Raw genomic sequence first — 22,936 nt, forward strand, 5'->3', positions numbered from 1 at the left:
TTTGCAGAAATGGAGAAGCAGATCCTAAAATTTATATGGAATTGCAAGGAGTCCCAACTAGCCAAGACATTTTTGAAAAAGAACAAAATTAGAGAACTCCCACTTCCTTATTTCAAATCTTATCACAAAGATACAGTAATTGAAACAGTGTGGTACTGGCATAAGGAGATATATATATATATATATATATATATATATATATATATTATAATCAGTGGAATAAAACTGAAAGTCCAGAAACAAACCCACCCACATACAGTCAGTCAATTGATTTCAACAAGTGTGACAAGACAGTTAGGTGGGGGGAAGAGCAGTCTCTTCAACAATGTGCGAGGACAACTGGATGTCCACATACACAAGAAGGCAGTTGGATCCTGACCAAACATCACATATAAAAATTAGCTCAAAGTGTATCAAAGACCTAACTAGAAGAACTAAAAGTATAAAATTCTTTAACAAAAATATAGTGGTCAATCTTCATGACCTTGGATTTGGCAGTAGCTTCTGAGATATGACACCAAAAGTATCAGCAATGAAGAAATGGTAGGTAAGTTGGAATTCATCAAGATTGAAAACTTCTGTATATCAAAGGACATTATCAGGAGAGTAAAAAGACAACTTAGAGAATGGAAGAAAGTATTACTAATCAGATATCTGATAATGGTTTAGTATCCAAAATATATAAAGAACTCTTACAAGTGAACAATAAAAAGACAAAAGTCCATTTTGAAAAAATGGGCAAAAGTGCCTGGCTGGTTTAATCAGTGGAGCATGTGACTCTTGATTTCAGGGTCATGGGTTCAAGCCCCATGTTGGGCATGGAGCCTACTTAAAAAAAAAAAAAAAGATTTAAAAACTGGGCAAAGGATTTGAAAGGACATTTCCCCAAAGATGATATACACATGGCCCATAAACACATGAAAATATTCTTACCATCATTAGTCACCAGGGAAATGCAGATCAAAACCACAATGAGATAGCACTTCATACCTCCTGGTATGGCTGTAATAAAAACAAATAGAAAATGAAAGTGTTGGGCAGGATGTGGAGAAATTGGAACCCTCCTACATTGCTGGAAGGAATGTAAAATAGTGTAGCCATAGTGAAAAACAGTTTGGTAGTTCCTTAAGTAGTTAAACATAGAAATACCATATGGTCCAGCAAGCCTACTCCTAGGTATATACACAATAAAATTGAAAACAGGTGTCCAAACAAAAATTTTTACACAAATGTTCATAGTAGCAGTATTCGCAATAGCCAGAAGGTAGACACAACCCAAATGTCTACCAACTGATGAATGGACAAACCAAATGTGGTCTATCCCTACAATAGAGTATTTAGCCATAAAGGAGAATGATTACTGATACATGACCCCACATGGATATATCTTGAGGCCATTATGCTCAGTGAAGGAAGCCAGATGCAAAATACCACATAGTATATGATTCTATTTATATGAAAATCCCAAACTGGCAAATCCATAGAGACAGAAAACAGATTAGTGGGAAGCATGAACTGAAGGCACAGGGGAGAATAGGGATGACTGCTTTATGGGTAGAGTTTCATTTCAGAGTGATAAGGTTAGTCGGTAGCTAGATAGTGGTCATGGTTGCAGACCATTGGGAATGTACTAAATGACACTGAATTGTACACTTTAAAATGGTAAAAATAATAAATTCCATGTTCTATGTATTTTATTGTGATAAAAAAGGGGTTCATTCTCTCTCCCTTTCCCTGCTATTGTGGCATGTGCAATTGATTTTGTTCTTCGTCATGTCTTCTCACAAGACCTTTAGGATCAAGTGATTCCTGGCCAAGAAACATAATCAGAATTATCTTATCCCTCGATGGGTTTGAATAAAAACTGGTAATAAAATCAGGTATAACTCCAAGAGGAGACAATAGGGAAGAACGAAGCTAGGTGTGTAAGGAATTGCACATGAGATCACACATGTATTTATACTGTATCAAAGTCACTAGCATCTTAAACCATATCAAGCTGAAAACATCACCACTACCTGGACAGCTAGGCATGTTTAATTGGGAAAATGATTTTTCTGTTTGTTTCTGTGCTTCTGCACTAGAATGTTGTTTGTGGGACGTTTTTTAAAGGTGTTAATATGGGGTACAGTATGGGTGACTGGTGGCCACAAAGCAGAGTGAATGCGAAGTGAGTAAACAGTGGGACCCAATGGGGAAATCTGGGACACAGTGGGAGGGAATAGATTTGAATGATTGATAGAGTAGGAAGGAACGGGAGCCAGGAGGGACAAAGGTGAGCTGGAATGGAGGGGCCTGGCAGTTTCAGACTTTATAGCTGAATGAGTCCTGTTCTTCTGGAAAGCACTGATGGAGAAGAAATACCCCCACTCATTCGTGTTCCAGGAAATGGAGAACCACAAAGTTCCCAGTATTAGCTCGAGCTGCCATAACAAAATAGCACAGACTGAGGAACTTAAAAATAGAATTTAGTTTCTTACAGTTCTGGAAGCTGGGAAGTCCAAGACATAGGCACCAGCTGATTTGATTCCTGGAGAGAACTCTCTTTCAGGATTTCTGAGAACCACCTTCTCAGTGTGTCCCCACATGACCTCTTTGTTGTGTGGCATCCAATCTGGGCCCCCCTGTATGATCTCATCTAACTTTAACCTCCCAAAGGTCTCATCTCCAAATATCATCATTTTGGGGGCCAGGTCTTCAATGTATGTGTTTTGAAGGGGACACAATTCAGTTCATAGCAATTCCCAATGCCTTTGCATATTCCAAGGTAAGACCTGTCTCTGTCCTTCCTGATTCAAGGATGACTTTTTTTTTTTTAAATATGCCTCATGTTAAAAAAAAAATAAGTTCAAAATGGTGTCACTTAGACTGAATTCCCAAATATATTCCCAAAGACATAATCTTTTTAAAATTATTTACATTTTGTTAACATACAGTGTGATATTGGCTTCTGGAGTAGAATTCAGTGATTCATCACTTACAACACCCAGGGCTTCTCACAAGTGCCCTCTTTAATCCGCATCACCCAGCTAGCCCATCCCCCACCCATCTCCCTCCGTCAACCCTCAGTTTGTTCTCTATCATTAGGAGTCACAGCAGTTTCCCTCCCTCCTTATTTTTTTTCCTCCTTCCCCTTTGTTCATCTGTTTTCTTTCTTAAATTCCACATGTGATGGAGATCATATGGTATTTGTCTTTTTCTGACTGACTTGTTTCACTTAGCATAATATACTCTAGCTCCATCCATGCTGTTGCAAATGGCAAGATTTCATTCTTTTTGAGGATTGAGTAATAGTCCACCATATAGATACATCTATCTATATCTATGTGTGTGTGTGATATGTATATCTCACACACACACACACACATATATATTATACACACATACATATACCACATCTTCTTTACCATTCATCAGTTGATGGATGTTTGGTCTCTTCCCATAGTTTGGCTTTTGTTGATAATGTTGCTATAAACATTGGGGTGCATTTATCCCTTTCAATCTGCATTTTTGCATCCCCTGAAGACATAATCTAATTGCAGTTCCAACCTCCTGAAGAAGTATAGTCTTAACCAGACAGCCAGGAATTTTTCAATCCACATCAGTGAATCTGCCACTTGAGCCCTTTCCTTACCACTCCCAAAAAAGACGAGGTAATCTGTAGGATAAGACATCTTGCTTTTATTGCACTACTGGGTATTTACCCTAAAGATAAGAATGTAGTGACCCGAAGGGGCACGTGCACCTGAATGTTTATAGCAACAATGTCCACAATAGCCAAACTGTGGAAAGAACCTAGATGTCCATCAACAGATGAATAGATAAAGATGTGGTATATGGAATATTATGCAGCCATCAAAAACCGAAATCGCGCCATTTGCAACGACGTGGATGGAACTAGAGGATATTAGACTAAGCGAAACAAATCAATCAGAGAAAGGCAATTATCATATGATCTCACCGATATGAGGAATTTGAGAAACAGGACAGAAGATCATAGGGGAAGGGAGGGAAAAATGAAACAAGATGAAACTAGAGAAGGAGGCAAACCATAAGAGACTCTAAATCTCAGGAAACAAACTGAGGGTTGCTGAAGGGGAGAGGGGAGGGAGGGAGAGGTGGCTGGGTGATGGACACTGGGGAGAGTATGTGCTATGGTGAGTGCTGTGAATTGTGTAAGACTGCTGAATCACAGAACTGTACCCCTGAAATAAATAATATATTATATGTTTGTTTAAAAAAAAAAAAGGCACCTTGCTTTTCCCCCTAGAGTGAGGCCTGGCCTGAAACGATCCTTTTCTTTTGTTAATAACTTTCTTGCCCTCATCCTTTTGTACAAATGTGCCATTTTTTTTTAAGATTTTATTTATTTATTTGACAGAGAGAGATCACAGGTAGGTAGAGAGGCAGGCAGAGAGAGAGAGAGAGAGAAGCAGGCTCCCCGCCGAGCAGAGAGCCCGATGTGGGACTCGATCCCAAGATCCTGAGATCATGATCTGAGCCGAAGGCAGCGACTTAACCCACTGAGCCACCCAGGCACCCCATACAAATGTGCCATTTTTTTACAACTCCTTAGTGCACCTCTCTACTTGGTGGGGGAGGGGGTGGCTTCTTGCCGATTCATGAACCATTTAACAAAACCAATTAGATTTTCAAATTTACTTGGTTAAGTTTTGTTACTTAACACTCTATAAAACCCCAGGTCCCTTTTCTTGCCTTTGAGATGTTCCTTGTTAATGGGTTTTCCCCATTGCAATAGCCTGGAAAAAAAAATCATCTCCTTAATTATCATGTACATTTTGACTTTCACATGACTAAGTGGTAGAGTGTGATTAATAGGGTAGAGTGTTTAAGGTCCAGAATCTGAGCACACTGTCCTGGTTGTTCCTCCATAGGTTACTAAGGCCCAGAGGCCAGGGACCTGGGACTACAGGACTTGGACCCTGGCATCTCGACCCTCCCGCAACTTTCTGGGGGCAGATGCCTAGAAGTGGGATGGAATGTGGGCTTGGCAGATCACTGTCAGGTTCAGATTCTTATTTAGTCTCTAACTGATGAAGTTCTAGAACCTAGGTGAGGTACGGTGGGGTGAGGTCCGGAGCCGATGACTAAGAAAGAATTCTTGAGACATCTTTGGTGCAAAATGGTGGTTTATTAAAGTACGGGGGCAGGACCCGTGGGCAGAAAGAGCTGCTGCCCCGCTATCCTGAGGAGTGGCTGATTATAAACACAGGAGCTGGGTAGGTGAGGACAAGGGGGTGTTCAGAAGGGCTATCAGGGTAAAGAAGATAGTCAGGATATTGAAGGCCTGGTTATTATCAAGCCAAGGCCATTTCCCCCTCTAATGGGGCACTAACATGAAGACAATTGGGAGTTTCCTGGTGGAATGTCACATTCCTCCTATTAGTGAGATTTAGGTTTAGAAGAAATTTAACTTTATTTACATTTCCTTCTACCTCAGCCTCCTTCAGTTTTGTTTATGGAGGGAAGGCTGATGTTAGGGCTTGAGGAACTGAGTTATGTGTCTCTGGAAATTGGGATATTGATAAGATAACTTCCTTGTTGTAAATTTCTAGAGCATTTGTAAACCAAGGGAGACTCCTGTCTTGCAGGATTGTGTTCTCTGCAAGTTAACTATTTGTTTTTCTTTTAGGGCAGCCAGGGGTGCCTGAGGAATGTCACACATATTATGGAGGGAGGGGAGCGGGTGGAGAGGGGGTGCAAGGTGCTAGCTTTTGCTTTGTCCTCAGCCAGCCTCCTGCTCCCTCATCATAACTAAGACCTCCCGGTTGTCCCAATCCTCCCAGGATTCTGTCTTTGGCTCTCCTTGTAATTCTGTTTACCCTTGTCACTTTCTTCACCTGTCTCTTTCTGCGAGGACAGAATTTCCCCCATCTGCACTAGTGGTATCTCCCAAAGAGGACGGCTAGCTGAATCGTATCTATCAGAAGGACTGTATTCCCCGGTTCTCCACGCCCCCATCTCCCCGGTGTTATGTTCTTGCACCCCGACACTTTCTCTCTATTGCCCCAGTGGTAGAGGAAGGGATCATTCCCAGTTTGCTTCCCTTCTTCCCACTAATAGTTCCGGGGTATATCTGTAATACTCCCTGTCTCCTCACCCCCACCGCGCCGTGGTATCTTCCCACGGAGGCGGTGGTCTCGTCCTCAGCCCTACGTTGGTACAGATCAGTTCCCATCACACCCGCAACCATGCGCAAAACTCTCCCATCACTAGCCTTTGCATCTAGGGCTTCAGTCATGGCAAGTTTTCAAAGTCCTCCCGAAATCTCATCTCTTCTGAACTTTCAGAGACACCTATCTCCGCTGTACGGAATTGGCACCTTCGAAAGATGTCTGCTCCCTGACAAACCGGTTTATCGGCGCGGCCATTTCTTTACACACACACACACACACACACCCACACACCCCGCCCCGCCTTCACGCCTGGCCACCGCAGAAACAGGCACGCCGGGCGCCGCCACTGGCTACTGGCCCCGACGGCTTCAGCGAGGGCCACTGCGCATGCGAGGGACAGAGCTGGACTCTAACGAGAGCTGGGTAAAGGACCGAGAGAGTGGTTGTCGGAGGAACTGGTGACTGATTTGGGGAAACTCCAGGCGTAGCTCGCCAGAATCCAGGGGGAAACAGGAAGAGTAGGGGATGGAGGGCGGACGGTTCGCTCAGAGCGTCGGGGAGACAGCGCGGGTCTGCGGGCGGAGCGGCACGTGCGAGTGCGGGCTCTGTAGAGACGCGACGTCTCCAGGTGAGTACTTGGAGGGGGCCTCTGAGATGGGTCGTGAGAGTCGTTGGGGGTATGTGATGGGGCCTGTGGAGTGGGGGTGTGGAGTGAGGGATGGGGTGTCAAGGGGGTGGGGTGTGTGATGGGAGGTCTCTGGCGTCAGGGATGGGGATCTGTGGGGTGCGTCCTGGGGTCCGTGGGGTGAATAATGAGGGTATTTGGGGGTGATGGGGGTTGCTTAGAGTCAGTGATAGGTGAGGGTGAGTACTGGGAAGTCTGTAGATTCCGTGACAGAGCGGTGTTGTGGAACGATGGGGCTCTGTGGGGCAAACAGATATTCTTTTCTGTTTTGTCTTGCCTACAGCAGGGTCATTTAACGAGCTGGCGTTTATGGATTGCTAGCCTGATGATTTGGTGAACTTTCCAGTTTTCCATGCTGTTACAACTTTTTTCTTCTCTCCGCTCTCAAAAGCTTTGCTTTTCTAGGCCACTGCCACTCTCCATAAGGCAGACATGACTAATTTCCAGGTAAGTTCTTATTTGCTCTCCCCTCCCTGACTCATGTTAAAACACTTAGAAGCAAAGAAGCAGTCATGTGTAGTGGTTGAGAGCCCAGACTCTGGGGCAAAAATGTTCATAATAGCTTTGTGAACTTAAGCAGGTCTCTAACTTCTCTGTAGCTTAGTTTCCCTATTTGTAAAATGATGATGATGATACCTAAGCCTTTATGATTGCTAGTGAAGATCAATTGAGTTAATATTAAGTGTTTAGGGGGCGCGTGGGTGCCTCAGTTGGTTAAGTGTCTGCCTTCAGCTCAGGTCATGATCTCAAGATCCTAGGATCCAGCCCTGCCTTGAGCTTCGTGCTCAGTGGGGAGTCTGCTTCTGTCTCTTCTCTCCCTCTGTGCTCTCTCTCTCTCAATTAAATAAATAAAATCTTTTTAAAAAGTTAAGTGTTGGGTGGGGGGTTGGGTAAGCCTGGTGGTGGGTATTATGGAGGGCACGTATTGCATGGAGCACTGGGTGTGGTGCATTAACAAAGAATGCTGGAACACTGAAAAGAAATAAAATAAAATAAAATGGAAAATTATAAATTAAGTGTTTAGAACAATGCCTGGCACACACATAATAAGGTTTATATATGGGGTTGGCATTGTTATTTATGCCATAAAATGAGCATGTATAAACACATGAAAAGTTAGGATTAGGGAAATAGAGTAATACCAAAGCAAGGTTGATATGTATACATGTAGATCATAGGATCTTACATAATTACATTGAGCTACAGTTCTTTTTCTGAGCTTCTTGGAAGCTGTGACATATAGGGGAGAAGCACTCATTTGTTTTATTTATCTTACCTATAGAGAGAAAGTAAGCCACTCCCTCAGAAGCAAAGATTTCCTGATGTTGAGGTTTCAAAATAATTCTGTAGTGGGTTAGCCATAGCCTCATCACCAATCTTGTGATAATCACAGGGAGATGATTGCTTTGTGTGTGACTTAAAATATATCTTCATACCAGCCAAAGGTGTCCTGCTGGGCCAGAACTAAAGGGATGTGACACTTCAGGAAACCAGAGCCATGTCAGTACAAGCAGCTGTCATGTTCAGGGTCAATACAAGGATAAAACCTTAAGGGTCAAGAAATAACCAGTAAATGGGGGCATTCAAGTGGCTCAGTCGGTTAAGCATCTGCCTTCAGCTCGGGTTGTGATCCCGGGGTCCCGGGATTGAGCCCTGCATCAGGATCCCTGCTCAGTGAGGAGTCTGCTTCTCCCTCTCCCACTCCCCCTGCTTGTGTTCCCTCTCTCACTGTCTCTCTCTTTCCTTGCCAAATAAATAAATAAAATCTTAAAAAAAGAAAGAAGCAGTAAACCCCATACCCTCCAAATTATTTTCCAGTATTTATTTAAATTGAAGTATAATTTAACATACAATGTTGTATTAGTTTCAGGCGTACAACATATTGATTTGACAATTCTCTACCTTACGGAGCGCTCACCGGAAATAAGTGTGGTCACCATTTGTCCCCCGACGACATTATCACAGTATTATGGACGATATTCCCTATGCTGTACTTTCCTCTCCTGGACTTATTTATAACAAGCTCTTTGTACATCTCAATCTCTTTTCTCTATTTCACCCATCCTCCCACCCACCTCCCCCCAATACTTTGCTTTTTTTCTCATCTGGGATTTTTGGCAAAGCTGGAGCAATCCAAAGATCTGCCTTTTTCCTTTTCAGGCTGGGAATTAATGATGTCCCTGACTGTATTCAGTTCTTTCCCTTTTGCCCTTTGCATGTATGTATGTATGTATGTATGTATTATTTATTTAATTCACTTGAGAGAGCGGGAGTGCACAAGTAGGGGAAGGGCAGAGGGAGAGGGAGAAGCCCATTTCCACTGAGCAGGGATCCTGGTGCGGAGCTTGGTCCGGAGCCCAGGAATCACGACCCGAGCCAAAGGCAGGTGCTTAACCGACTGAGCCACCAAGGCAGCCCTCTCTTTTGCCCTTTATAAAAATGTCTATTTCGTTGTGTCATTTTCCCCCCTCTCACTACAAAGGAAGTGGCACCAAAAAACTCAGACTCTTAGGAATGTACAGTCTAAAAAGAGAAAATATCTCTAGATGTCTTATCATCACTCATTCCAGATAAGCAATTCTATGGTAAATTTAATTTCCATCGACACCCCTCTCTGTCCTTTCTTCTTTATATTTACATACACATAAAAGCAGATTGTTCCTGTTGACCTTCCTTTGCTAAAATTTGCTCATAATATACAAACTGTTTTGCAACTCCGTGTTATCTCTTTACATGGTAATATTGATGAAGGTACTAGGAGTAATGATAATGATAATACAGAGGCTAAGGAGGAGGATGGTATTAGTGGCAGAAACAGGAGCTAACATGGAAAGAGCCTGCACTGTACCGGGCACTCTACAAAGTATTTTATTTTGTAAAAAGATTTTATTTATTTATTTATTTATTTATTTATTTAGAGAGAGAGAGAGAGCACGCACGCACAAGCGCGAGCGCATGGGCACACAAGCAGGTGAAGGGGCAGAGGGAGAGGGAGAAGCAGGCTTCCTGCTGAGCAGGGAGCCCAGCACAGGGTCTTGATCCCAGGACCCTGAGATCTGACCTGAGTCGAAGGCAGACCCTTACCTGACTGAGTCACCCAGGCACCATTGTTTTTATTTTTTTCATCATAAGAAGCATACTCCATAATCCCCACCCCCTACTTCCCCCATTCTCCCACTTTTCTCCCCTCTGGTGACCATTAGTTTGTTCTCTATTCTTAAGACTCTGTTTCTTGGTTTGGCTCTCCCTCTTTTTTTCCTTTGTTTGTTTGTTTTGTTTCTTAAATTCCACCTATGAATGAGATCACAGAGTATTTGTTTTTCTCTGACTGCCTTACTTCATTTAGCCTAATACTCCAGCTCTATGAATGAAAATACCCTTTCTAATCCTTTTGTCATGTTTTTAGTCCTTGCCATTTGGTAGTTAAAATATTTCTTTTGTTTGTGTTTATTTAGTTGGCAATGAGGTTGAGTGTCTTTTCATATTCTTTCCTTTGTTGGTGAATTGTTCTTTTACATACATGGCTCTTTTTCATGTGGGTTCTTTTTTTTTTTTTTAAAGAGTATTTTTAAGTAATCTCTACACCGAAGGTGGGACTTGAACTCACAACCCTGAGATCAATCATCATGCTCTACCGACTGAGCCAGCCAGGTGTCCCTTTCCTACAGGTTCTTAAATCTTTTGTTGTTGTTGTTCTTATTATCTTTGTCTTATTTTTTTATGGAAATATTTTATTTATTTATTTATTTATTTATATGATGCAGAGAGAGAGGGAGAGGGAGAGACAGTAAGAGAGGGAACACAAGCAGGGGGGAGAGGCAGAGGGAGAAGCAGGCTTCCCGCTGAGCAAGGAGCCTGATGTGGGACTTGATCCCAGGACCCTGGGATCATGATCTGAGCCGAAGGCAGATGCTTAACAACTGAGCCACCCAGGCACACCTTTTTATGGAGATATTATGGGAATATTATTTAGATAAGAATTTGGAGGTTGACATTTTGTTGAAGCATAGCATACAGAGAAAAGTTTATAATTTGTGCACTTTCATGAACTACAAATTGGAAACACCTGGGGTAACTAGTACCTGAATCAAGAAACAGGAAGTGAGAAGTCACCCAGAAGCCTCCTTCACGCCCCTTCCAATCACCATCCCCTGACTCCTGGGTAACAGCTGATTTCTCTAAGCATAGATTATTTTGCCTGTTCTTGAATGTCACATGGGTGGAATCATACGTTATTCTTTTATGTCTGGCTTCTTTTTTTAAAATAAAGATTTTATTTATTTATTTGACAGACAGAGATCACAAGTAGGTAGAGAGGCAGGCAGAGAGAGAGGGAGAAGCAGGCTCCCCGCTGAGCAGACAGCCCAATTCAGGACTTGATCCCAGGACCCTGGGATCATGACCTGAACCGAAGGCAGAGGCTTTAACCCACTGAGCCACCTAGGAACCCTTATGTCTGGCTTCTTTCAGCTATAATGTTTTTGAGATTCATCCTTGTTGTTTTGTGTATCATTGGTTTCTCCCGTTACTGTGTACTGTTCTATTGTATAAATACATCACAGTTGTTTATCCATTCTAAGGCTGGTGGATGTCCCCCTTTTGGCTATTTCAAATAATGCTTCCATGGATATTCTTGTACATGTTTTGATGTGTGTGCATTTCCATTGGATATGTACGTAGGAGTGGGATCGCTGGGTCCTTGGTTAGGTGCACAGTCAGCATTAATAGATTCAGCTGAAATGTTTTCCAAGGTGGCTGTACTCTTATGGTTTACTCTCACCAACAATACGTGAGAGTTCCAGTTGCTCCATACCCTTGCCAATTTTTGGGTCTTTGGTCTTAATTTTAGCCACTCTGTTGGTAGTTATATCTCATTATGGTTTAAATTTCTATTTCCCTGGTGAATAAAGATATCGAGCACCCTTTTTAAATAAAATTATTTATTTATTTATAAGAGAGAGAGAACACAAGCAGGGAGAATGGCAGGGAGAGGGAGAGGCAGGCGCCCTGCTGAGCAAGGAGCCCAATGTGGGGCTTGATCCCCCAGGACCCTGAGATCATGACCTGAACCAAAGGCAGACACTTAACTGACTGAGCTGCCCAGGCGCCCCTTGAGCACCCTTTCATAGGTTAACTAGTCAGTTGGATATCATCTTTTGTGAAGTATCTATTCACATCTTTTTCTAGTTTTTCTATGAGATTGCCTATATCTGTCATGATTTGTAGGAGTTCTTTATGGTTTCCATAGTGTAAAAGTCCTTTGCTAGAGATATCTATTGCAAATATCTCAGAGAAAACTTTTTGGAAATTATTATTATTATTTTTTAAAGATTTTATTTATTTATTTGACAGACAGAGATCACAAGTAGTCAGAGAGAGAAAGAGAGAGGAGGAAGTAGGCTCCCCGCCAAGCAGAGAGCCCGGTGCGGGGCTGGATCCCAGGACACCAAGATCATGATCTGAGCTGAAGGCAGAGGCTTCAACCCACTGAGCCAACCAGGCGCCCCCTTTTTGGAAATTATTAAACACTAGCCTCTCTCTGAAGAATATTTCATTTATCTTAAAATATATAAAATATATCACCATTTATCTTAAAATATATCATCATTGAACTGATCGAGTAGAAGGATGCGATGACAGGGATCAGTGTCATTTGAGGATGTAGCTGTGGACCTCACCCAGGAGGAGTGGAATCATCTGGAATCTTCTCAGAGGACACTTTACAGAGCTGTGATGCTAGAGAGCTATAGCCATTTGGTCTCTGTGGGTGAGCATGGCTTCCCTGAGTAATTCACAGTGTATCAAATAGGATAACTTTCGACCTCTGAAGTGTTTCAATACTTTGACCTCAAGTTCTAGGGATTCAAGATTCCTGATCCCTTTTAGGGGTACAAATACCTTTTAGGTGTTTGTATTTTCATCTCTTGTGTGAAATTTATACTTATTAAGATGTACCTTCCTAATTGCCTTGAGGCCATGAAACCCACACAGATGTGCCTAAGTCATCTATCATTTCCATTACAGGGTATCCCGTTACCAAACCAGATGTGATCACCTGTTTGGAGAAGGGAGGACTTCAGATCATAGAGAAATTCCAAGTTTGAGTTATACAGATAAATAAGAAACAGACAGATGGAGATGATGAGTAAGACCCCAGTGGGTGAGTGAGGGCTGGATGTCCTTAGAAACTTAGAAATGTCTTCCTCAAGGATATACCTTTCTTTTTTCTTTTTTCGCTAACTCCAAATTGTTACTCTTGTGAGTTGCTGTCTCATGGTAATCTTGGAATGGAGTGGTGAGGAACTAGACTGTGATCTACCTTGTCCTTCTGCTTATTCTCTTGGTCATGTCAGTTGTTTTTAGCCTTCCTTTTTATTTTAAGAGCGAGAGAGAGAGCAAGCGCACATGCACAGGTGTGCACATGAGCAGGTCAGAGCAGAGGGAGAGGGATGGAATCCCAGGTAGGCTCCATGCTCAGTGTGGAGCTGGGCATGGGGCTCGATCTCATGAACCTGAGATCATGACCTGAGTTGAAACCAAGAGTCCATCGCCCAACCGACTGAGCCACCTAGGTGTCCCATTTTCAGCCTTCCTGAAAGGCTCTTCTGTTTGAGTCCTCTTCCTCCGAATCCTGGATCTACTACCTTTCAGCAATCCCTTTTCCCTACTCATGGCTCTCTAAACATATTTTCACCTTCTCTCTTCCATTTTAAGGTATTTTTCTTAATCAAAGTCACTTGTATTTTTTTAAAAGATTTTATTTGTTTATTTGACAGACAGAGATCACAAGTGGGCAGAGGGAGAGGAGGAAGCAGGCTCCCCACTGAGCAGAGAGCCCGATACAGTGCTCAATCCCAGGACCCTGGGACCATGACCCAAGCCAAAGACAGAGGCTTTAACCCACTGAGCCACCCAGGTGCCCCAAAGTCACTTGTATTTATCATTAGTTTCTTTTTTTTTTAAGATTTTATTTATTTATTTGACAGAAATCACAAATAGACGGAGAGGCAGGCAGAGAGAGAGAGAGGGAAGCAGGCTCCCTGCTGAGCAGAGAGCCCGATGCGGGACTCGATCCCAGGACCCTGAGATCATGACCTGAGCTGAAGGCAGCGGCTTAACCCACTGAGCCACCCAAGCGCCCCTTATCATTACTTTCTTGTTCCAGTTTCTGTTAGAGCAATTTGTGCTTTCTTTCCCTCAAGCTCAGAATATGAGACATATAATTTGAATTTCTTTCTGACTGGTATCTAGACCTAAAAGAAAATAAGTCAACCTTTCAGAAGTCTGCTTCTAACAAAAGGTAGATTCACAGGGAATGCTTTCTTCTTCTTTCTAGAAGTCTGGCAAGTTGACCAGCTGGAGAGGCACCAGAAAAACCAAAATAGACACCTGAGGCAAACTACGTCCATTAGAGAGAAAGATGTGACTAAGGAGTAAGGTCGTGAAAGAATAGATTTGTAAATCCACTTCCTCAAAGCACATGGGTGGTTTCTGCATTACACATACTCTATATACAGGACTCCTATGGCATAAGTTTTTTTAAAAGATTTTTTTATTTAGGGACATCTGGGTGGCTCAGTCAGTTAAGTGTCTGCCTAGGGTTTGGGTCATGATCCCAGGATCTTGGGATCGAGTCCTACATCAGGTTCCTTGCTCAGCAGAGAGCCAGCCTGCTTCTCCCTTTGCCTGCCACTCCCCCTGCTTGTGCTTTCTCTCTCTGTCAAATAAATAAATCATCTTTTTTCAAGGATTTTTTTAAGGCTTTTAGGCTACCTGATAAGATTTTAGGAGATCTACTTTTTACTTAAATTCAGCAGAGTTCATTTTTGCTGCTTTTGCTGACAGAAATCAGTACCCAGAGTGATGGCACCCTTTATGGATCTCCAGGGAAATGTGAGATTGGGCCCTCCAGGCTGGCTGGGGCTGAAGGCAGGAGGAATCAAATTGGCATTAAGGAGGGGGACTCGGTCATTCTCCCACTGGTGGATATCTGCTTTAATGATCATCTATGCTTACCCTGGGTAAAGTAAACACCGAAAACAAGACTCTGGGTAGGTGAATAGCCACCCATAATCAAAAAGTACAAAAGGCATGATGAGGGACTGCTTCCTCACAGGTGTGGTTGCTTCTGATGGGGCCAGTACAGAGAGTGGCAAGTTTAAATTCCTAAATTCTCTGTCCAAGACACAGATCCAAATCCAGTCATTCTGTAAAAAAAAGAAATTACTACCCTGCGCATCCATTGAATTCCCGGCCTAGATTCCCTCTCATTCGAAATTTACCGTTACTTATGAAAGAGGGAGTGCGGGGCCAACTCTTAGAATAGGGAGATATGGGAGGGTGTGGGAGAATGTGAACACTGAGTTTCCTGTGTAAGCTGAAACCAATCTTATTTTCTGTGGTGAGACTGTATCTACCTTAATTAAAGACTCTGTAGTGACTGCTTTTTTTTTTAAGATTTTATTTATTTATTTGACAGAGAGAGATCACAAGTAGGCAGAGAGGCAGGCAGAGAGAGAGAGGAGGAAGCAGGCTCCCTGCTGAGCAGAGAGCCCGATGCGGGACCTGATCCCAGGACTCTGAGATCATGACCTGAGCCGAAGGCAGCGGCTTAACCCACTGAGCCACCCAGGCGCCCCTTTAGTGACTGCTTTTTAAGGAAAGAGAATTTTCATAGCTCTACCCTTCCATCTCCAGATCGATAACTGCCTTGTGACACTCTAGGTGCTTTCCAAACATTCATTCACTTAATTCTCCCAACAATCCCATGAAGTAGGTACTACCATTATCACCCTCATTTTGCCAATGAGGAAGCAGAGGCACAGAGAAGTTAAATGCCTTGCCCGATGCAACATAGCTCCTGAGTGGTAGAGATGGTATTTGAACCCAGGAGAAGCTATGCTCTTACCTTCACCCCAAGCAATATGGTGTCCCTGTTGAGAGCTTTGAATGTATGTGGGCAGTGATTAAATGGGGGTTACCTCCAAGCATTGGGAAAATGAAGAGAGTTAGTCATCAGAGGATACTTGTCTAGTTTATAGATACCATTCTTTATTAAAACCACAGAAGAAAGAAAAGAAAGGAAAAGAAAAATCTCTTCTTCTGGGAAACCGAGTCACGAATTATTAATCTTCTTTGCGTCAGGTTTTACATGCATATTGCATCCCTTGAGCCATTCAGATAAATCATGGCCAGAACAGTGCCGGGTCCATGAGTCCCTGGGAAATGAAGGGAGAGGAGGAGGGTGAAGCGGACAGGCTGATAGGGTGGCAGTGGCATTATCCCAGCTGCCCAGGATCCAAGCCACCCCTATGAACTTACCAAGCAGCCATACCATTCTGTGAGGACACCACCTGCCTGGCACACAAGATATCATCTAGAATATGGCGGTTGAGCAGGTCTAGGTGGGGAGGGGAGAGAGGGACATAGTGATCTGGTGCACTGGGGACAGGGTGACGGTGTATGGTGGGCTCAGGGGTTCTGGATTCCTTGGAGCCTGAATAACTTCAACCACTATGTCTACTGATTCTAGATGACCTTGATTCACTTGTCAGCTGGTTATGAGTGACCTCAACTGCCATGTTGGCTGGTTCTATAGAACCTTAACTCATACTGAGAGATCCTAGATGATCTGGACTGTCATCCTACCTGGTTATGAATATCCTCAGCCATCATACTGCCTGGTCCTAACCACCTCAAACTCTGTTGGCCAGTTCTGGATGACCTCAACTGTAATTTTGTGTGATTTTGGATGATCTCAACTGCATAGGCAGCTGGTCTGACATCATCTTAACCCCCGTGCTGGCTGGTTGGGAAGCTACTCAGCTGCAAGGCTGGTCAGTCTTGGTGACTTCAAACACTATGTTATCAGGTCTTGGATAACCTCAGCTGCCACTTTGGTTACAAATGGCCTCAGTCTCCATGCTGGCTAGTTCCATTCAACCTCAGTCATCATGGTGCTTGGTTCTAGGTGATCCCAACTGCTCAACAAGGATGACCTTCACTGCCATTCTGACTGGTTAATGATCTCCATTACCGTGCTGACCAGTCCTGGACCATCTCAGTTGACGTTTTGACTCGTTATAAATAACTTCACCCTCCATGTTGACCATTCCAGGACTGCAACATCCATTATAGCTGGTCCTGGACTACCTCAGCTTCTATGTTAGCTCAAAGTGAACAACCTTAGCCTTTATTTTAGTTAATCTTGAGAAACCTTACTATTCATGTTACTCTGTCCCCGACAGCTTCAACCTCTGTGGTGGCTAGTTCTGGACAACCTCAACCTTCAACCTGGCCAATCCTGGGTAACCTCTTCTGTTTCTGTAGCAGGGCTTGGATAGCCTCAACCTCCACTTGGCCTGGCCCCCAATGGCCTCAGTCCCCATTTTGGTCTGTCTTGGACAACCCAAGTACCATTTTGGCCAGCCCCGAACAACAACCACTATTACATTTTGTCCTCAAAACCACCACACTCTTGTCTGGAAAGCTCTCTTCTTTCTGCACAGATATTCCTTATTTCTGTTCCTACAGCCAGATGTGCATTTCTTCCCTCAGGGCCTGAACCACCTCAACTCCAAATCAGGACAACCTCCCCCTTCCATTCCACATGGAGCTAAGTTTCCTGTTTTCTGAGTCCCTGAAACCTTCGGCCTCCATTCTCGGGGAGGTATAGGACTTCTGAGCGCTCTTGACCTGGACAAAATCTCCACGTAGTCGGTAAGTATACAGGAGGTGGTGTCTCTGACAGCCCAGGCAACTGTACTCCTTTCCCTATAATTTTTCTGCTTTTGTTACTAGAGAGTATGTCTCAGGCAACCTTGCCCTCTATGTGTTGGGCAGTGGAGCCGGGCCAGGCTTCAGGGTGTCCGCAGCGCTGCCTCACCTCGACACTCTATGTGACAGAGGTTCTGGGTGCGTGTAAGGCCGTTGTTGCACCACCAGGCAGAATTCAGCTGGAAAATGCCGTACTCGCTGCTGCCGTCAGGATTGTGGTCCACGAAGGAGGTGTCAAAGCCACTCTCATAGTGTGCCATGCACAGCCCTGGGGCAGGGAGGGTGTAGATAGGAGGTAAGCATGAGTCCTAGGACTGGCTGGTGGTAGGAGAGGGGGAGGGTATGGGGATGGTCGTCATCTCGATTGTGGGGGGGTGATCTTGGTTTGCTGGTGGTGTAGATGTTGATTCTGGTGAGAGACGAGGGATGGCAAGGGGTGTTGCCCCGTGATGACTCAGGGTAGTGACAGTGTTGATGGCAGAGGTGAGGGTGACGGTTGTGAAGGCAATGATGGTAAGGACATTAGAGCAAGTCAGGGGGTGGCCGAGAGGATCATACCCTGGCCTAGGGAGGTGATAAATGAGAAGGAGGGGCCTGGGTCTGAGTGTGGTGGGTAGCTCGGGGGGTGGTGGGACTTGGGGCACTGGAGTCTCACAGTCTCCAACGCTGTAGCCCCTGAAGCCATTGAGGCCTGCCTTCTCCAGCTTCACTGCCAGTTCACAGCGTTCATAGATCTTCGCATCCACAGTGGCGACCATCAGTGTGGCCAGAGTCACCACCACAGTGACCCAGGTCTGCATGATAACGCCTGTAGGCCCTCCTATCCAGCTCTTTGCTCCAGACTCAGACGCTGCCCTGTTCAGAACTAGGAGCATTCTGGAACTCCGGGCCCTGTGAGCAAACACCATGTAGTAGATTCTGGAACCCAGAAGCCAGAGGGCTGGACACCCTCACTGTCTTTCCCAGTGCCATCTCTGTTAGAGATGGACACACAAGGGAAAAAATGATACTGACCTGTACATAAAGATGGGAGGGGGCAAAACCAGGGAGAAACCCTGAGATGTCAGAAAGAAATGCAGGAAGAAAGGAGCTGGAGACACAGAGATAGGACTCCGGTCCTGGGTCTCACACTCAGCCCACATTCCTGCACTTTCCTTAACATGGTGCCACTCCACTGTTTTGAATCTTGCGCTACCACTTGGTTCCCTCCATTTCCCCTCACTCTGCCCCTCATCGCCTCCATTCCCCTCACTCTGCTCAGCAGTCAGCTCGGTTCACCACACTGCCTCCTACCACCTCGATTTCTCAAGCTCTGCACAATATGGCCATCATTCCCTCGCCTTCCGCCCCTTGTTACCTCCATTTACCCATTCTTGGCACCTCGTTCACTTACTACACCCTAATTTCCTGGGATCTGGCCACGTTTGCCCCATTCGATCACACTGTGCCCTCCACTACATATTATACACGACACGTGTATAATCACGTGTATGATCACGACACGTGATGGAGATGTGCCCTCTACTGCTGTTCTGCCTCCATTCTTGTTCGAGCTTTTATTCCAACCCCCTCCACCCTGCACCATTCACTTACACTGCCTCTTGTCCACTACCCTTCCTGCGTGCTGGGCCTCCTATGGCCACGGTTCCTTAACCCTCTCCTCTCATGGCCCCAGTTCTCTCACGTCGTATTCCTTCACCTCTGCTCACTCTCAGACTCTCATTTTCCAGGTTCCCCTCTGCTCCTTGACACCGCACGAAGCGACTCCCGTTCACGCTCATGTAGCCCAGCCTTCGGCTTGGTTCCCGGACTCCGGGCCTCATTCTCTCCCTCATTCACTCTCTTGCTGCCCCTTCTTCACCATTGTTCTCTCCAACACCACATTTATCCCCATTCCCTGCCACTAGCTCAGGTTACCTGCAGATTCTCCTTCTACGCTTGCTCAGCCCCATTCCTCACTTTCTCTTTGTTGACTCCATTAAGTCTGCCTCTTATTCTTCGAAACGATCTCACTCATAGAAATTTCCAGTGTAACCCCTGTTCCTCCTGGAACCACTCCCATTCTGCACCTGATCTCATGTCTAGTTGTTTTCATTCTGCCCCATAGTACCTTCATCCAATCACACTCCGCCCTGAATTCACCACTTTTTGCTAACACTGGTCCCCATGTTTCCCCAGTTTATTCACTTGGGGCCATGTGACCTGTGACCTTTGTCTTTCCCTTTGGCTCACAGTCCCCACAGTCACTTGCCTTCTTCTCTTTGCTTCTATTCCCTCTCTCTCTGCCCAGCATTAGCTCCATTCATGCACATGCGGCATCTCCTTCACCTGGCTGATGGATGCTGGGATCTCTGGACATTCCTGGAGCCCCGCATCACCCCTGTCGGGTCCCAGTCTGCCCCTCATTCACTCTAGCCACTCCCCTTCTCCCTCAGAGTGTCACCACTCGAACTCAACCTGATTCACACATGCGCGTTCTACCATGTATATGGCTTCAGTCCCTCTTCTTCTGTCCCTTGTGCTCCCCATTCTTCCCTCTATGCCCCACATTCCCTCCATTCCTTCCCACGTTCCACCGAAATTCACCTCTCTCACCCTTAACATGCCCCATAAACCATCATTTATTCACACTCTGGTCCTCCGTGCTCAAAGCAATTTGCACTCTCCTGCTTTATCAACTCATACACATTCACCGTGTGAATTGCTCCATTTACTCGGGCTGCTCCTACTTTCACTTTTGGTCACTTTAGCCCATGCCTCAATTTCCTATCACTTACTCAGGCTCACCCATAATCTCGATTCATTCAAAATCAAATGCGCAGGCATTCCCTCATGTGGCTCCACACTACCCCCTTTCATTCCACTCTACTCTTGCACCGCCCTCCCATCCCCCTCTGACTCTCCTTGCCACCATTCACTCCCAATCTGCCCTTCATTCCCCATTATTCACCCCTGCCCCCAGCCAGTCCCATATGTCTCCCATTGAGTGATACTCACATTGGCCAAGACAGAACAGTCTGACAGGATTCATGTACCAGTGATGGCATGTACCACAAATACCAGTGGCTTCAAAAGAATGGAAGGGGGTTCCTCCCTTGGAAGCAGGTAGTTCAGGGCTAGCATGCCAGCTTCAAGGTCACCAGAGAACTGGCTCGTGAGCTGTTGCTCTGACAAACTCACCCACTACCTTATGGTCCCAAGTCACTGCTTGTAATTGGCCAAGCTTCTATAGTTTTGATGAAATGTATCTTGTGTTGTAAAGTAAGCTCTATACCCAATGTGGGGCTTGAACTCATGACCCTAAGATCAAGAGTCACATGCTCTACCAACTGGGCCAGCCACATACCCCTTGATGAAAAGTATCTTAAGAGCAATCGTGGTGACGACTCACTGGTGAGGTGGGGGAACTGTCGCTGGGAGTGTCACACTGTACAAACTCTGTGGTGGGACCAGCTGCTGTCAGCTTCCCATACTCCTTCAGCTAGCTACTTGCTGCTTAGACCGCTGTGTGAGGAGGTTGCTCCTGCAGGGACTGTTGGCAGAGGATGCCCAGCACAGAGTGAGAGTCCAGCTCCTCAGCACAGAAAACCTGGCCTCACATAGGTTGCCAATGTGCCTTGTGAAACCTGGGACAGTTCTTGAGGGGTGTATCACTGGCTCAGGGACATTTCTGGAGCTGGCAATCTCTGTACCCCAATACCCACCAATCCTAAAGGATTCTTTCTATACACAGGTGTGTGTGTACAAGGTGGTGGGGGGATAATGTTTGTAAGATGGAAGAGGCCAGGCTGGGATGAGCCCTATAGTCTGGTCCTTCCTATTTCCCACTGACATATTTTGTACCCTTCGGGGAGCAAGAGATAGGAACTAGTCTTCTGTTTTCTCTCTTTGCTTTGGCTGCCAAGAAGCTCCAACTAGATTTCTGGTTAAAAAAAAAAATTCCTTGTCTAGTTTTAATGGTTCTGGCATAAGGACCTGCAGATTCTTTCCAGAAGTTCTATGGGATAGCGAATAAACAAAAGAATATTATTGGGTAGAAGTTAAGGATCCAGCCTTGGAAAAGTGTGTGACCATGCGCATGTTACTTAGTCTCTCTGGGACTCAGTTTCCTCCTCTGACAAGTAGAGGCCATGGGACTGTTCACAGTGGGGACTGAGTGAGGCAGGTCATACCATGTGCTTCCCACAGTGTGTGGCACACACGAGATACTGAGCTAGGTCTGAGCCCCCATTATCACTTGCTGGGCCTGTTGGCAGAAGCCACAGTTTTTCCTGCTTTCGCCCTTGCCCTCTGTTGTCTGTTCTTCAAAGCAGCCTGCAGGTTATCTTTGAATTTTTTCCTTTTGATTAACAAAAGCTCAATACATATAGATGCCTAATTTTATTTAAATAATAATACTAAAACATGTAGCACTTGCTGTGTGCCAAGCATTGTTCTAAATCTTTACAATTATCAGTTCGTTTGTCATCGTCCCCATTTTACAGATGAGGAAACAGCACAGAGAAGAGTTCTGCCCTAGTTACAAAGCTGGTGAATGGGGCTTTGAAACCAGGCTGTCTCCATCATGTTTGTTTGGTTCTGTCTTCTTCCTTGCTGTGTTCCCAATGTCTGGAATACTGTCTGTCATACAGGAGAAGCTCATGTTCTAGTGGTGCACGACTCGCAATAAACAAGAATTCGAGATTGCTTCTGATGGGTCTTTAAAAAAATCTTACCCCTCTCACGGCTCAGCATTCTGTCTAGAATGAAGCATGAGCTCGGTTCCTGGCAGAGGAGGCCCTACGGCATCTGCCCCCACTCCCTCCCTCCCACCTCCTACGCTCCCAACACTCTGCCAGTTTCCATTCCTCCCAACACGCCAAATTGGTCCCACTTCCCGGCCAGGAGGCTCTTTTCTTCGGCTCTTTGTGTGGCCGGCTCCTTTTGGTCAGCAAAATTGTCACCTCCGACGAAAGGATTTTGTTCCTGCCCATCCAGAGAAAAGAACCCGTCAGCTGCTGCTTAACACATTGGCTTCACCAAGGGATGTGTGTGTCCTAGGTCGCCGCTTATGTATCCTTCAGCTTGTTTGTATGCTGTCCTTCAAAACTCCCGGCTTTAGCCACTGGATGGAGCCAGTGTGACCTTTCCCAACCTCCCGGCCTTTGTGCACGCTGGGCGATTCTGCCACGCGTCCCGTCTTCCTGTTCAATTACACCTGTAAACCCGACGCTGCCCTTCGGGTTCAAGACACCAAATTCCCGCCTGCCAGAATTTTCCTCAGTTGGGCAGTTCCCTTCCCCATCATAAGGAAAATGGTTTTCGAAGCCTCAGGCATGATGGTCTCTGTAGAACCAAG

General features: G+C 45.1%; 2 protein-coding genes across 6 annotated transcripts in view; one reads left to right on the forward strand and one right to left on the reverse strand.

Moving 5' to 3' along the window:
* The first annotated feature begins 6,447 nt into the window (after positions 1-6,447).
* Positions 6,448-22,936, forward strand: part of ZNF182 (zinc finger protein 182) — a 48,129-nt gene continuing 31,640 nt past the window's right edge. For 3 of the 4 annotated variants that reach the window (XM_082718055.1, XM_082718057.1, XM_082718056.1), the window contains exons 1-3: positions 6,448-6,765; positions 7,106-7,269; positions 17,380-17,541. The gene's annotated coding sequence lies outside the window, so the exon portion shown is untranslated. Of the gene's footprint in view, positions 6,766-7,105; positions 7,270-10,383; positions 10,491-12,846; positions 12,983-17,379; positions 17,542-22,936 lie in introns of all 4 variants that reach the window. The other variant, XM_082718054.1, reaches the window with a different exon arrangement.
* On the reverse strand, positions 15,466-22,088 carry LOC309856704 (sperm acrosome-associated protein 5-like). 2 transcript variants are annotated; one of them, XM_082718111.1, is made up of 4 exons: positions 18,254-22,088; positions 17,708-17,866; positions 16,144-16,222; positions 15,466-16,040 (listed from the first exon to the last, which is right to left on the reverse strand). In XM_082718111.1, the coding sequence occupies exons 1-4, from the start codon at positions 18,504-18,506 to the stop codon at positions 15,938-15,940; spliced, it is 594 nt and encodes a 197-aa protein (XP_082574237.1). In that variant the 5' UTR covers positions 18,507-22,088; the 3' UTR covers positions 15,466-15,937. The 2 variants fall into 2 exon arrangements, with proteins under 2 accessions (XP_082574237.1, XP_082574238.1); XM_082718112.1 differs by lacking the exon at positions 16,144-16,222 and having other exon boundaries at positions 15,964-16,040.

The sequence above is a fragment of the Mustela nivalis genome, assembly GCF_964662115.1.
Source record: "Mustela nivalis genome assembly, chromosome: X".
Taxonomy (NCBI): Eukaryota; Metazoa; Chordata; class Mammalia; order Carnivora; family Mustelidae; genus Mustela; species Mustela nivalis.

Excerpts from the sequence above, each read along its gene's own strand:
- LOC309856704 (XM_082718111.1), bottom strand. The coding sequence starts at position 18,506 with ATGGTGTTTGCTCACAGGGCCCGGAGTTCCAGAATGCTCCTAGTTCTG. Across the intron at positions 17,867-18,253 it reads GGGCTACAGCGTTGGAGACT|GGCTGTGCATGGCACACTAT; the intron begins GTGAGACTCCAG and ends TCCCTGCCCCAG. Across the intron at positions 16,041-16,143 it reads CAGAATGGTATGGCTGCTTG|GGACTCATGGACCCGGCACT; the intron begins GTAAGTTCATAG and ends TTCATTTCCCAG.